This window comes from Populus nigra, chromosome 1 (genome assembly GCF_951802175.1).
Source record: "Populus nigra chromosome 1, ddPopNigr1.1, whole genome shotgun sequence".
NCBI classification, from domain to species: domain Eukaryota; kingdom Viridiplantae; phylum Streptophyta; class Magnoliopsida; order Malpighiales; family Salicaceae; genus Populus; species Populus nigra.
The window spans coordinates 4,172,196-4,187,589 of NC_084852.1; the positions used below are offsets into that span (position 1 = coordinate 4,172,196).

The 15,394-nt window shown below is 36.4% G+C and overlaps 1 protein-coding gene across 1 annotated transcript; it reads left to right on the forward strand.

Annotated features, from left to right (window-relative positions):
* The first annotated feature begins 458 nt into the window (after nt 1–458).
* On the forward strand, nt 459–3,527 carry LOC133676433 (receptor like protein 22-like). Its single transcript, XM_062098080.1, has one exon. It carries the CDS (start codon nt 459–461, stop codon nt 3,525–3,527), a length of 3,069 nt encoding a protein of 1,022 aa, XP_061954064.1.
* The last annotated feature ends 11,867 nt before the right edge of the window (nt 3,528–15,394 follow it).

The following is a 15,394-nucleotide window of genomic DNA, read 5'->3' on the forward strand; positions in this document are numbered from 1 at the left end:
TATATCGGACGAGAGTAATCAAATGCTATTTTATTTTGATCAGCTAACAAGTTGAGAGCACATAGCTCAGGTTCCCAAAGATAACGTCACTAATGATATTGGTTTAATTTGTTGCTTGACTGACCTCTCAAAAAATTTTGTTTCATGTTCAAGCTCATAGCTTCTCAGTGGATTTTGTTATGAAAAGGCATCTTTTAAAGAAAAAGACTGTACCTTAAATTTACAAGTTATTTGAACACTCGGATATGAGATAATGGTCTGTCACTGTCATTTCAACCTAGTATTAGTAATCACTCCTTTCTAGTCTAACTTGTGATCTCACAATTCTTGCTATTACAGCACATGTACATGTTCCGTTTGATTTTTCAATTGTTTTATTGGAATACTGGGGACGATACTCCTCGTATATTTTCAAGAAATTGGGTGGTAATTTCTTGAGTCGTGACTAGCACGTTACAATGGCTCTGTACATCATGCTAGCTTGGGATCTTATAAATTCAGAGACCATCACTGCAACTATATACCAACTCTCTATATCTCCCAAAATGAAGAATCATTGCAAAATTGTGCTTTGTTTTCTATTCTTGTGTTTCTCATCTCCAACAAATTCCACATCGTTGTCATCACAATCTTCTTCTACTCATTCAATTTCAGTCGAACATTGTGTTGACAGTGAAAGAACAGCCTTGCTCCAACTCAAAAGGGATTTGTTAACAGCTCAACCAGATTCTTCTTTTCCTCAACATCCTTCCTCAGGTTCTTTGCTTCCTTCATGGAAACCCAACACTAACTGTTGCTCCTGGGAAGGTGTCGCTTGTCATCATGTCTCAGGACATGTGATCAGCCTCGACCTTAGCAGCCACAAACTATCCGGCACTTTTAATTCAACCAACCTTCTTCATCTGCCTTTCCTTGAAAAACTCAATCTTTCCAACAATAACTTTCAGTCGTCTCCATTTCCCTCCAGGCTTGATCTGATTTCCAACTTGACACATCTGAACTTTTCAGATTCAAGTTTTTCAGGACAAGTACCTTTGGAGATATCGCGGCTGACCAAATTGGTTTCTCTTGATCTCTCCAATTCTCGTTTGGATTCTTCAAAACTTGAGAAACCGAATTTTATAAGGCTTGTGAAAGATTTGAGAAGCTTAAGGGAACTTCATCTTGATGGTGTCAATATATCAGCATGTGGTGCCGACTGGTGCATTGCCTTACCTCTGGCAACCCCTAATCTCCAAGTTCTGAGCTTGTCAAATTGTCATCTCTCAGGTCCCGTTTGTGAATCACTCAGTCAACTTTCATTGCTTTCAAAGCTTGACCTTTCTCGAAACAATCTCTCTTCAATGTTTCCGAAAAGTATCATGCTGCTGCCAAACCTGAAGACTCTTGGTTTATCGGGCAATACGCCTCTTTCAGGGACTTTGCCAGAATTTCCAATAGGCAGCAAGTTAGAAGTTTTATCTTTATTATTCACGAGTTTTTCTGGAGAAATCCCATATTCAATTGGCAATCTTCAATTTTTGATTAAACTGAACTTGAGGAATTGCAGTTTCTCTGGATTGATACCTTCTTCTCTTGCAAGCCTAAACCAACTTGTTGATTTGGATCTCTCATCCAACAAGTTTCTGGGATGGATTCCATTCCTTCCACCATTAAAGAAAGGCCCGAGACTACTCGATACAGTAAACCATATTGGGTTAGCGAATCTAGGCTCTCTTTTTATTGAGAGCAATTTCATGGAGGCGACTTTGAACTCCTCACTTTTTGAGCTACCTTCCCTGGAGAAATTGCTACTGAGTCAAAACAGGCTTAGTGGCGTCCTACAAGATTTTGAACGAGCTTTTTTATCGCCCCTAAGTGTTGTTGATCTAAGCATCAACAATTTTGAAGGGCATATCCCTAATTCGTTTCTTGAACTTCAGAATCTTACTGAATTGAAGCTTTTTTCCAACAACTTTAGCGGTGCCATCAATTTAAGCATGATCAAGAGCATTGAGAGCCTTGCATTCCTTCAGTTGTCTGACAATAGCCAACTGACTATTGCCTATTCAAGCAACTTAAAACTACCCCAGCTTCAAGGATTGTGGTTTGACTCCTGCAATGTTAGCCGAATCCCAAGTTTCCTACGAAACCAAGATGGATTAGTTGAGCTGGGCCTTTCGAACAACAAAATCCAAGGCATACTTCCCAAATGGATATGGCAATTAGAAAGTTTGTCTTACTTGAATTTGTCCAACAACTTTTTGACTGGGATTGAAACACCAGTTCTTGCTCCACTATTCAGTTCTTTGACCTTGCTTGACCTTAGTTATAATTTTCTAGAAGGATCATTCCCTATATTTCCACCCTCTGTAAACCTCCTTTCGCTTTCTAAGAACAAGTTCACTGGAAAGCTTCCTGTATCATTTTGCAACATGAACAGTTTAGCAATCCTGGACATTTCCTATAACCATCTGACTGGTCAAATCCCACAATGTCTTGGGAACCTTAGTTCCGCTCTCACAGTAGTAAATCTAAGAGAGAACCAGTTTTCTGGGTCCATGCTTTGGAATTTCACTGAAGAATGCAGTCTGACGACGCTCAATCTCTATAGGAATCAGTTAAAAGGGGAAATACCAGCGTCTTTGGGAAATTGCAGAGGACTCAAAGTCTTAGACCTCGGTGACAACCAGATTAATGACACATTCCCTTTTTGGTTAGGGAAGCTTCCTAACTTGCAAGTCCTTATCCTCCAATCCAATAGATTACATGGTTCCATTGGTCAGCCACTGACACCAAATGACTTCCCAAAGCTTCATATACTCGATCTCTCCTCGAATTATTTCACTGGAAATTTGTCATCTGACTACATTGGAATATGGCAGTCAATGAAGATGAAGTTGAACGAAAAATTGTTGTACATGGGAGGCTTCTACTACAGGGATTGGATGACAATAACAAACAAAGGACAGAGAATGGAAAATATTCACATCTTAACCATTTTCACTGTCCTAGACCTCTCAAACAATCGTTTCGAGGGAGAGATTCCTGAAATGATTTGTGATCTCAAGTTGCTACAAGTACTCAACTTGTCTAGAAACAATCTCGTTGGCGAGATTCCACCATCTCTCTCAAAATTGGCAAAGCTTGAGTCTTTAGACCTCTCACAGAACAAGCTCACAGGGGAGATACCAATGCAACTAACAGACTTGACATTACTCTCTGTGCTCAACCTTTCTTATAATAGATTGGTTGGGAGAATACCGGTAGCCAATCAATTTTTAACGTTCGCTAATGATTCCTATGGTGGCAACTTGGGACTATGTGGATTTCCATTGTCAAGGAAATGTAGACATCTTGAGAACGATCCATCAGGAAAGCAAAAAGAGGACTCAGGAAAAAAAGGTACTCCATTTAGTTGGAGATTTGCACTGGTCGGATATGGTGTTGGAATGCTTCTGGGAGTTGTAATTGGTTACATGTTGTTTTGGAGGACTACTCGATGCAGCAGGTGGATTGAACTGTTTTTTAAGGCAAAGAAATGGTAGAAAGAAAAAAGTGTGGAAATAATTACTTTAAAGAAGATACATGCTAACTACATTAAATAAAGTTTCAATCCCTCTTAATATCCTTTAGAGGCTTTACTTTGATAATTTTGAGAGTGATGAGAAAATCTCTCATATCTATCCTCTCCTGCGGTTTTTAGCAGCAATTCGTGTCTCGTTATCAAATTAGCATTTGCAACTTGTGTAACTGCACCGGGTAATGAATGATTCTTTGAGCCAGAATTTCAAGTTCATTTCTGCAGCAAACATTTAATCTGAGGGCTTTCTTCTTGTAAAGTTTGCATTGTACCTTTGACAGAAACCATCCCTTCTGATCAGAAAGAAAAACTAATATAACCCTCTATCTGGTAGAATTTTACTGCGTAATTTGATAATTTTAATAGTGGGGAAGATGAAATGCACATGTCAAGACTACATAAGTAAATCCTTTACACCGAATTTCTACATTATTCATTAACAACGAGTTGTTGTGCTCGTAACGAATTATTTTCCTAATTCGGTATTCTAAAGTAGTGGCGAATTTCACATATAACTCATTGATTAGTTAATATTTCTCAAATCATTGTCGTCAAACTCATCCCAATCCAGGTGACTGAGTTGTTGATTTAACCAGGTCAACAAGATCACAGAACTGCCCACACCAACTTACTAAAGCTAAACCGAGTTTAATAACTATAACCGATACCCTTTTTAACCTTTGAGTGAAAGACTCGACGTATGTGACTATATATTCCTTCATGAGCCCCCATCCCAACGTCTTTGACCAGCTCCCAGTCTCCTCTCCATCATATCAAGATGATTGGAAAGAAGAGGTGATGGTGCAGAATTTCTTGGGCCTGATTTGATGGTGTGCTCTTACTGGCCTAGAGTTGGGTCTGTTCTTCGGTGGTATGTGTGAAATACAAGATATATATTAGCATAATATATTAAAAACAAGAAGATCACAAGAAAGTTTTTGAAAGTAGGGGATCTGCTATCAAGCTCAATATTATCAGATTGAAAGAAATGGACAATCTATTTCAACCTTTACATTTGTATAGATTATAAAGAAGACAAAAAAAAAAAGAAAAAAGGAAAAAAAAGCAAACATCAACCACATTGGCCTCAGAATTAAATCACCTCAGATGCTCTCACGATGAACTCCAATTTTCCCTTCATATCTATTTAACAAGTAATAGAGAACAACAATTATATATCTTTACTTCATTAACTTTGTTCTTGCAAGTTTAGACTTCAATATAACACACATGATTTATTTCATCATTTAAGCAGCTTATAATTATAAAAATAAGTTGATCTTAGCTAGGTGCGAGAATTCCGTTAATCTTGGGAGCATCTCTCTGACACTTATGGAACAGAAGATCATAATCAGGGGGTTAAAATCTACTTCTCAACAAATGCTTCATTCATTCCCAAATCTTAACAGGTATTCTGTCCTCTCATCTCCTAGCCTTCAATATCCTATCCCACCAGACTAAAGCTCCATGCTTTAAATAAACCATGCAGTTTTCACCATTCTTGAATATGAGATTCCCGTATACTTATATAGTCTATCACATTCAGCTAACCAATTACGAAACTTCTCTACTCCGAAATCACCACTTAAAGAAGAAATCTCAACCTTCATACAATAATTATATTGATCGTACCTATTATTTTCAGCAACCCTATCTCAATCTTCTTCATCAAATGCATACTCGTAGTCATATTGACTCAATTTAAACTCACTCGTCTAAAGTTGTTATGTAAGATCAAAATCTTTGGCCCAAACCCAAGCCCAAGTGATATCATTCAAGAAAGGTCAGATTCAGATTTTGGTGTAAAATCTCCTACCGTCCAGTTTTACACTATTGAGTATAACTCCAAATCCAATCATTGGATATAGCTCAAACTTTACCAGAAGATTCCAAAAGTATTTCTCTATATTGGGGTAAATCTTTAGATGAATCAGAATTCAAGAATGACTTGCAATATAGATCAAAACAGGCTGTATGAATTTTGTTATTTACTTCCTTTTAACTTGTGGACTTCCTATTTGAGAAGGATCCTTTTCTTAGAAGGATGTGACAGCTTGTTTTGGAAATCTCTTAGTTCTACAAGGATCTTTAATGGGTTACAACATAGTTTTCAAGTGTGGAAGGATTCATTAATGTCTTAGAATCCTTTTCTTATAAGGATTCCTTATTCATCCTAACTACATAACGAAAAAATGACTGGTGGTATTTAATGACATTTTGATTTTTAGGATCATTTGGTAGATAAAGACTTAGGATTTATGAGCTTTATCTTTATTTTTGTTAGCTACAACCAAGGCTTGTTTAGGCTTAATTAATACTTTGTTTTCAGCGAGAATTTAAGGCTTGTTTGGATCAGATTATAGGCTTTTTAGTTTAAGGTTTTTGGATAAGATTTGTTAGTGAGTCAAACAAATCCACTATGGAGATCCATTATGGTTTATTTTAGTCTAAATTGAATATAAATAGAGTCATAACAAGACATGGAGGGGACATAATTCAAATTAATAAAAACTTCATTGTCGTACCTTGTTGTGTGAGTTGGTGAGATATTCTCCCTTTCTTGGTTCTCTAAAGAATTGAAAACGACTTATCGGAGAACAACTGACTTCGTGGCGCCTTCCTTATGTTTTTTGTTCGCGAATCAATATTCATTGGGTGGGGGTTTTTGTTTCGAATAGTGTTGGTGTAACAGTCCGAAGTGTACGATTTGAACAATGTTAAAAGATCCCAACATATCCTCTTTATTTGAGGGTAATTTTTTTTTTGTCTAAAAATTCGGCAGAGTTTCGTTTGCATTTAGGACATCCCAAGTTATTGACTACTATCAATTTACTCAATCAACCTATCATCACAAGGTCCCATAATTCCGGACCTTATATCAAACCTCATAATTCCACGCCTCATACATTCCACACAATATATATATATATATATATATATATATATATATATATATATATATATATATACCAAAAGAAGTAAACAGATAAAACAGAAGTAAACAGATAAAACAGAAGTAAACAAATAAATAGTAATAAGATAAATAGTAAACAGTACGTGGCGTAGTAAACAGTACGTGACGTTGTTATACCTGAGAATGATCTTAAAAGATCGGGTCACAGGTTTCCAGCCTATATACTGATTATATAAAAGAACAAGAATAAAGAAAAGAACAATATAAACAGATTTCTGATGTGAATGATCAAGGCAAGACCAACAATGTCAGGATCCTTGATTAAACACAGAGCATACTTAAATGTAACAAGAATAAAAGAACAACAACAGATATAACAGAAACGTAGATAAAAATAAGATTATCTTACTTAAATTTGTAACAAAATTAAGACAGGAGATATTGGTTACAGAGGAGAATGGAGATGGGTTACAAATTTTTAGGCGAGAATAAAATTTTCTAGGGAAAAGATTAGTCTGCCTTCTAAAGCATTTGGAGTCCCCTTTTATAGACGAGTTGGCATGGAAGAAGCCAAAATGCCTGGTGACAAAAAAGGAAGATGCCAATGTGATGACAGAAAAGGAAGATGCCCATGTGGTGACAGAAGATGCCCATGTGGGGACAGAAAAGGAAGATGCCCATGTTTTTTATGGGACCTTCATTTGTTGTCTTGCTGCTACCGACACTAATATTGGTTGTTTGTAGTAGTAGTAATAAGTAATATTTGTAAAAAGAAAGCCTAAAACAAACAGGCTTAAAATAAAAAGGGACTCAAAACAGGTGAGTCAAAAATAGGGCTCTTGAACAGATGAGCCTAAGAAAGTTTGGGATTTTTTTTTAATGTCGCTTGATAGGTGGTAAAATACCAAAACAGTCATCTTCGTTATCATTTCCAAGGGAAATGGCAGGAGATGTCGATCCAGATGAGCTAGATTGGGACAAGACCGTGTTCGGGTCTTGGCTTTGTATAATGCTTTGGACTATTTGTAGGTATTCTTCCTCAGTTCTAGCAGAGGCAAGGAGAGCTGCCGTTTGAGCCTTTCTGGCTAGAAACTTTGATTGATGATGATGATCAATGATGGGAGCTGTTTGATGTTTTTGTAACCATTCCGTAACTGCTAATTTGGAACTTTTGGATTCAGCTGCAAAAAAATCCCACCATTTGATTTTGAACTTGCGAACCAGAACTGGATGTCCGTTTTGTAAATTATAATCATAGAACCATGAACATACCCACGACACAAAAAATTTTGTACAGAAAATGAGTAGGGAAGAGAACTTCCTTTCAGAAGGGGCTGGTTGGAAGTTGTTTTTGAAATGGAGGTAGCCGTTTTCAACTAAAGGATGGTCTTTAAGGTAATCAACATGACAACCATAGTAGTCCCACCATTGGAGGAACCAGAGGGAGAGGTTTGTAGTATTCATGTCATTATGGAAGTAGAAAAGCCAAGAATGACTATGGTTTGGATTTTGTAGGAGGAAGGCATTGAACCATGCCTGTTGGTAATCCCAGTATGTATAGGTGGTATTGAAGTCCTGGGGGGTTGTACGAAAATGTATGGGGAAGGAAAGAGGTTGATGTAAGGGTTGTCCCCAGTCTTTAGGGTGAAGGATTTTGTGAATGATACATGTAGAATATGCTGGTTCGGTGTGATCGGAATGAAGTTTGAAGTGTTTGAATTTGACAGAATTAGTAATCTCAAGGATTGCGGCATAATAGGACTGTGGTTTGGCTAGATTCCAGGGTTTGTAGTACCAATTTGGAGGGAAAATTTTTGAAGCCGCAATGGAAGGGTTTTCATGATAAAATCCTTCTTCCATAGTTAAAATATTTTGAAAAGTAGTTTTGAAAATATATTTGGATTTGGTTTTTGGAAAACTGGTTTGTTGTAAAGAAAGGAGGGGTTTTGAAGTGGAAATGCCTCCTTGATGTTTTGAAAGTGGTTTAGAAATACTACCTGTTTGAGAGACAGAATCACCGGAGGTCTGTTGAGAAACTTTTTGTAGTGCCAGGAGTAATTCTGGGGATTTGGAAATGGTGTCGACCCAATGCTGGACGGCGTCTGCTTGGTCCTGTTGGGGTTTTGTAGCTTCTTGTTCTTCAATAACTGCCTCATACCAAGATTTGATTGGTTTAGCAGCTGAGATAGCTGAAGACATGAGTTTTGTAGAAGGTTTGGGGTTCTCTGGTTTTGTAGGCTGGGTGTGAGGGGCTTTCCCCTTGTCTTTGGCCTTTGCTTTCGGAGGCATCAAGACCTGTTTTGAAGGAATTCTCGGGTTAGGAAATCAGGAATGGAATTTGAATCTCCTTTAATGTACACAATATCAAAATAAAAAATTCTTAAAATAGCTTGTCATCGAGCAAAAATTTGTTTTGAAGCAAGATTTTGGACATCTTTTTGCAGAACTTCTTTTGCGGATTTACAATCAACACGTAGAAGAAATTTTTGATTTAATAAATCACTTTGAAATTTTGTAATACAGAGAACAATTGAAAGGATCTCCTTTTTTATAGTAGAGTAATTTTTCTGGCAATCATTCTAGTGGGCAGATGTATATTGGAGGATCTGTTCTTTGTCATTGTGAACTTGTTTGAGAATTCCACCATAACCTATGTTAGAGGCATCGGTCTCAACTATCTTAGGAGCTAACGGGTTAGCTAGATGGAGGAGGGGAATGGTTTGGACCTGTTTCTTAATCTGTTTGACAAGGTTGGTATGAAGATCGGACCAAGGAATGGGGTTTGTTTTTAACCTATCATGTAAGGGTTTTGCTAGACGGCTAAGATTTGGGTAGTAATCCAAAACATAATTAAGACTGCCTAAAAACCTTTGCAATTGGGTTTTATCGGTGATCTTATCAGGAAATTTGTTTGTAAAGGTAAGGGACCTCTCTATTGGTGTTACAGTGCCTTGGCAAATATAATGGCCTAGGAATCGGACACGAGTTTGAAAGAGAGAAATTTTTGCTTTAGAAACAACGAGACCATTTTGTTTGGCAGTATGAAAGAAAATATGTAGATGTTTGAAATGTTGATCAATGGAATGTGAAAAAATAAGCACATCGCCAATGTAAACAATGCAAAATTTTGAATGTGCATTGAAAATGTCATTTATGATGCGCTGAAATTCAGATGGAGCATTTTTTAGACCAAAGGGCATGACATTCCATTCATATTGACCAAAGGGAACTGTAAAAGCAGTTTTGTATCTATCTTTTGGATCAATCTGGATTTGCCAAAAGCCAGATTTCATATCGAACTTAGAAAATATGAATGCAGAGTGCAATTTTTGTAACAAATCTTTTTTGTTAGGGATTGGATATCTGATCCATTTGAGAGCGGTATTCAGAGGTTTGTAATTGATCACAAGTCTTGGTGTGCCTCTTTCGATTTCAGAATTTTTATTCACATAGAAGGCGGCACACGACCAGGGTGATCGAGACTTTTGGATAAGACCTTTAGACTCGAGATCATGGATTTCAAGTCTACAATGCTGTTCTAAATCAACATTCATTTGTATGGGCCTTGCTTTTGTAGGTATTAGTTTTTCTGAAAAAGCATCTTCATAAGAAAGATCAACAATGTGTTGTTTTCTTTTCCAAAAAGCATTAGGTAGGTCCGAACAAATCTGTTGCTCAATCTTATTTTGTAAATCAACGATTTTCTTTTGTAAATCAGGGTTTTGTAGTTGTTTGGTTATACGACGAAAAGAAACATGGTTTTGTAAATCATGTAAATGGAATTTTTTGCCATGAATTAGTGCATTGATGTGATAAGTATGTATGGAGCATGCTTTAATTAAATTCAAATTTCTAGTTTTAGACTGTTCTAAAAATGGGAAAACAAGTTTGATGCCGTTAATTTTGGAAGTAATGCAATTATGATGTGCTTGGTATGGAGTGATCATGTCAATGAATGGAGTACCGAGAATGATGGTATGATTAATATCTTTTGTAACAACAAAAAATGTCTTAAGAGAGAGGTCGTTATTGAAAACAGAGGCTTGAGTTTTTCCTGCAATATGTAATTTTGAATTATTAGCAGCAGAGAGTTTTTCAGATGTATGTTGCAAAAATCTTTTTGGAACCACTCCTTTGATGCAGTTCAAATCTGCACCTGTGTCAAATAAGGCGATGGTGTCAAGTTTGAAATCTTCTGAGAAAACAAGAGTAATGCTAATTAAATATTTTTTGGAAGATATTTGTGTTAATACATTTAGAAAATCATCTGGAATATGCTCAATATTTGTAAGTGTATGTGGTAATGCATGAGTTTCAATGGTTTGATCTTCTGTATCAGACTCACTATCAGACTGGCTTTCAATTTTGGATAAAAGATGTTGTAGTATGACAGAGTCTTTTTGTTGGGCTTGTTTAAGGGATTGTAATTCGGATTTGAGGGTTTTTATCTTAGAATGTAATTCTGGAATGGTAACAGTGGTTTTGGATTTCTTTTTATTAAGGATTTTTGTAAGATCATAGGTATTGGTACTGGTAGAGGGTAATATAGAGCGGTTAGATGATGGAGGGTTTTCTGGCTGATTGAAATCTTTCAATAATTTGTCTAGATAGGTCTTTTGAAGGTAAGGATCATCAAGCCTTGTGATAGCTTCAAGGATGAATTCCTGGTCTTGGGTTAAAACGTTGATTTGTTTGGAATTGGTGCAGGTATCTGAAGAAGCACTTGTAGTTGCTATTTCATCAATTTGAAATTCTTCTTCAGAAGTGTCTGAAGAAGAGTGGTCGGTGTCTGTAGCTTCAATGTAGAGATTTTGTAGTTGGTTGATGGTATCTTCATCTATTTGAAGCTCATGAAGTTTTGTATTGACTTTGCAAAAACGGGACGTATGTCCTTTCTGGTTACATTTGTAACATGTAACGTTTTTAGGGTCAAATTTTGTTTTGGGTTTTGACTGAAAAGGTCTTTGGGGTTTGGTAAATTTGTAGGGCTTTTTGTAGTAAGGTGAATCTGGTTTGGAATAGAACTGTTGTCGATTTTTATAGGCTGATCGTCTATAAGGGGGTTTGTGGCTTGGATGTTTTCTTGGTTGTGAGCAGTTTCCGCTGCAGGAAGGTTTTTTAGTGGAAAGGTTGAACTGTTGACAGAAACTACCAAGTTCTTGTCTGGTACGTTTCATTTCCCACTTTAGGTGTTTCTGGAGTTTAAGATCCTGACAGATCTTAAGACCTTCTTTTTGGGTGAAACTTACAAGTTCACCATATGTGAGCTGGTCATATGGTATGGTTTTAGTTGTAAAGGTGTCTTTGATTTTGTTTCTAACCTTTTCTCCCAAGAGAATAGGTAGACCTGCAAGGAATTTTTCTTTCCAAAAGGGTTGGTTTGAATCTTCTCGAAGCATGACACGGGTAAGGAAGGTGTTTTTGTACCATTGAAAATCACTGAGCTTCTTACACCTAAGATTGGAAAGGAGTTCAACATTTTTTTCTTTCAGATGAGAAGGGTCTCCAACAAAGTGTAAGGAGATTGTAAGAATAAGGGTCGATACAACATCTTGGATAGTGTTTCCGGACGGGTTAAGGATGGGTGTTTGGTCTTCATATGTTTGGAAGGAGTTTAGGATATGTAGGTGATCAGTTTCAGTTAGATGGTAGTTCCAACATCCTTTTAACTGACCAGAAAAACCAGCAATAAGGAGTTCAACAATAGCTTTGTCTGAGGTTCCTGTTTGGGTTTTGTAGGCATTGGCTGCCATAGTCATTTGCTGGAGGGTGTTGAGGATATTGTATTCGGACATTCCATCTATATTCCATTCATAGAGGGAAGAAGCATTATATTTGTGTTGAGTAAGGATAGTTGGTTTAGTGGTTATAGAAATGTCTGGAGCAGTGGATGTTTTTGGATTTTGCCATGTAAGTTTGTTGAGGGTAAGAGGTTGGTTTTGAGAAGTACTTTAATCGGAAGACGCCTCAGGGCTTTTATGTAGAGTATTAATTTGATTTGTAGAGGTGGAAGGGTTAGTTATTTGTGGTGTTTCTGGGACAATTAAAGATGAACTGTCAAGGTGTTGTAAATGTGTTTTGATAGCTTTGAGAAAGCCTGTTTGGTTTTCTTGGAGTTGTTTTTGGCTTGGTTTTGTAATTTGGTAAGGTTTGAAGACTGGGTTTTTTAGTTTCAAGTTAGTTGAGGTTTTAATGTCTATCGAGCTTGTAGTGGTTCTTTGTATTTGTTTTTCTAGTCTTGTAAGCTGTTTTCCCAAAGTGTTAAGGTTGGTATTTGTAAAGTTGTTTTGGTTAATGATATGTTTTGTATTGGAAAGGGTGTCATCAGTGGAAAATTTGTAGGGGGCTGCCTCGACAGTCTGGTTATTATGGGTTATTTGGATATTTCTCAAAGGTGGGTGTTCAGACTCAACTGTAGGTCCGCTGGTGAGGTTCCATACAGGGGTTTTTGACCTTGATGTGACCGGGCATGCATGTTTAATGGATGCAAAAGGGTATGAAATGTGATGTTCAGATGCATAATATAATTCGAACCAATCAAAGAATAGAATCTGTATTTTATGTAGCTTGATGAAATTATAAAATTGTTTTTGTATTTCACTTTATGTTCGAGAAAGTTCTGAAAAAACCAAATTTGTTTTGTAGAGTTATAGGCCGAATAAAAATCCTTTTTGAAAAGTGTTTTGTCAAGAACAAAATGTTTCTCTAAAGTCAAAACATTCAGCTCGTTTTGGATATTTTCAGTAATGGCTGAAAAGGTCGGTGAAGTTGGAGGAGATGATTGCTCAAGGTTTGTATAGACAGGTTTTGGTATATTTGTAGTATAGTATGCATTTTGGAAACTAGGAGAAGGGATATCGGATGTAGATTTTCTTGGAAGGTTTTCGTGGTAAGGGATGTTGATAACAGAAGGGATTTTGGAAATTCTTCCCAAATCTATTGTACTGGAAGAGGAAGAGGCTTCTGAGAATCTGGAACTTGTAGAGTGTCGGTGGAAAGACAGTTTGACTTTTCCATCTGTGTATTGGGTAATATTTTTAATCTGGACATTGGGTTGAGGTGGTGGTGGTAGTTCTGGTGGTGCTGCACCTTCAAGGATCTAATCTTCTGGTAGGAATATGTCTTTCCATTGGATTGCTTTTGGGACAATAGTGTTTGAGCGGGATAAATCTGTTTGTATTAGGAGTGTTTCGCCTTTTTGAGACTGGAATTTGTGTTTGCTGGTAAAGGCTGAGAACATGGCTTTGTAATGGATTTTGAATATGAGAGCAACAGGGATAGATCCTTCGAGCATGTCATAATTGTGGGTCTTTATTTGTAGTAGCATACTCTGCAAGATGTTTTTGTCTTTGAGGGATATGGTTATGTTTGGATAACAGTCAAATGATACCGGCCCATTGCAAAGGCTAGACTCAATAGAACTGAGGAGGGAGTCTTGGAAGTTTTGAAATCTAGCATCACGGAGGACAGCTAGAATGGAGGTGTTTAATCCTTCTTTTGTAAGGGGTTTTATCCCGACTTGGACTAGGCCAACATGAATATATTTATAATTTCGGGCTAGATGTTTTTGTAGGGATTTTTGAGAGAGGAGTTGAATGGTTTCAAAAGGTTTGGTAAGCTGAATATCTCGCTCTTCAGTTTTGATAGTAAAATCTGTTTTGAAAATATCATATTTAGATTTTTGATAAATCTGAGTTTGAGAAATTTTTGGAATTTTCCAGTCATCAATGTTTTTTGTAAAGTCTTTAATAGTTATCTCTTCACTTTGTACTATCCTTCTGCTTTCAGAAGATTCAGAAGTAGAGGAAGCTGAAATAGAAGTAGTCCTGTGAAAGACGGAATCCATAGAAATGAAAGATAAACTAGGAAACAGGCTGCAGATTATATGGATTTATTGCCCTAAAACTCAAACGGGACTTACACCATTCAGTTGCATACCTATAGTCTAATGGTCTCTTGTTCTTTCTAAGAATACTGGCTTTTATGTTACTATTCCTACCCAGATCCCAATAGGCTCTGATACCAAAAGAAGTACTTTCATCGGAAGATGCCTCAGGGCTTTTATGTAGAGTACTAACTTGATTTGTGGAGGTGGAAGGGTTAGTTATTTGTGGTGTTTCTGGGACAATTAAAGATGAACTGTCAAGGTGTTGTAAATGTGTTTTGATAGCTTTGAGAAAGTATCATGTCAATGTTTGTGTTCTTATCAAATCATGTTTGTTTGATCATGGTATAAGGAGACTCCTAACGGTGCCTAGATCCGTATAACAAAATGATATGATGGAGAGAAAGAATAGAAGTATCCTTAATATGACAAGAAGCATGCTCAAAATTAAGAAGATAAACTTTACAACATTTAAGAGCTTAGTTAGGAGTTTAAGATATTTGACATGTACTCGTCCAGATATTCTTTATGGAGTAAGACTTGTGAGTTGGTTTATGAAAACACTAACTATGACTCACATTAAAGCCTCAAAGCAAATTCTATGATATATCAAAGGAACCATAAATTTTGGCTTATTCAATGGTTATTCTAATAACTTTGTTCTTGTGGGTTATAGTGATAGTGATTGGGTTGGAGATACAAATGATAGAAAAAGCATTGTAAGTTTTGTTTTCTACATGGGAGACATAATTTTCACATGAAGTTCAAAGAAGCAATCTATTGTCACATTATTTTTTTGTTTTTTTAATTGATTTTTTTTAATTTTGATTTTTTTGAAGTTTCAGAGGAAACTGAGTTTTTTTAATATCAGATATGTATCTTACAATGTAAGTTTGCAGTTTGATATTATGCAAAATATTTGGAAAAACATGCAAGGGACTCACAAATATTTTTAAAATGCACTTTGGAAAATTTGATTTTTTTTGTTTTTTAAAATATATTTTAATATTATTATATTATTATTAAATATATT

What these genes read in the sequence shown, in the direction of transcription:
- LOC133676433 (XM_062098080.1), top strand. Translation starts at nt 459, where the DNA reads ATGGCTCTGTACATCATGCTAGCTTGGGATCTTATAAATTCAGAGACC.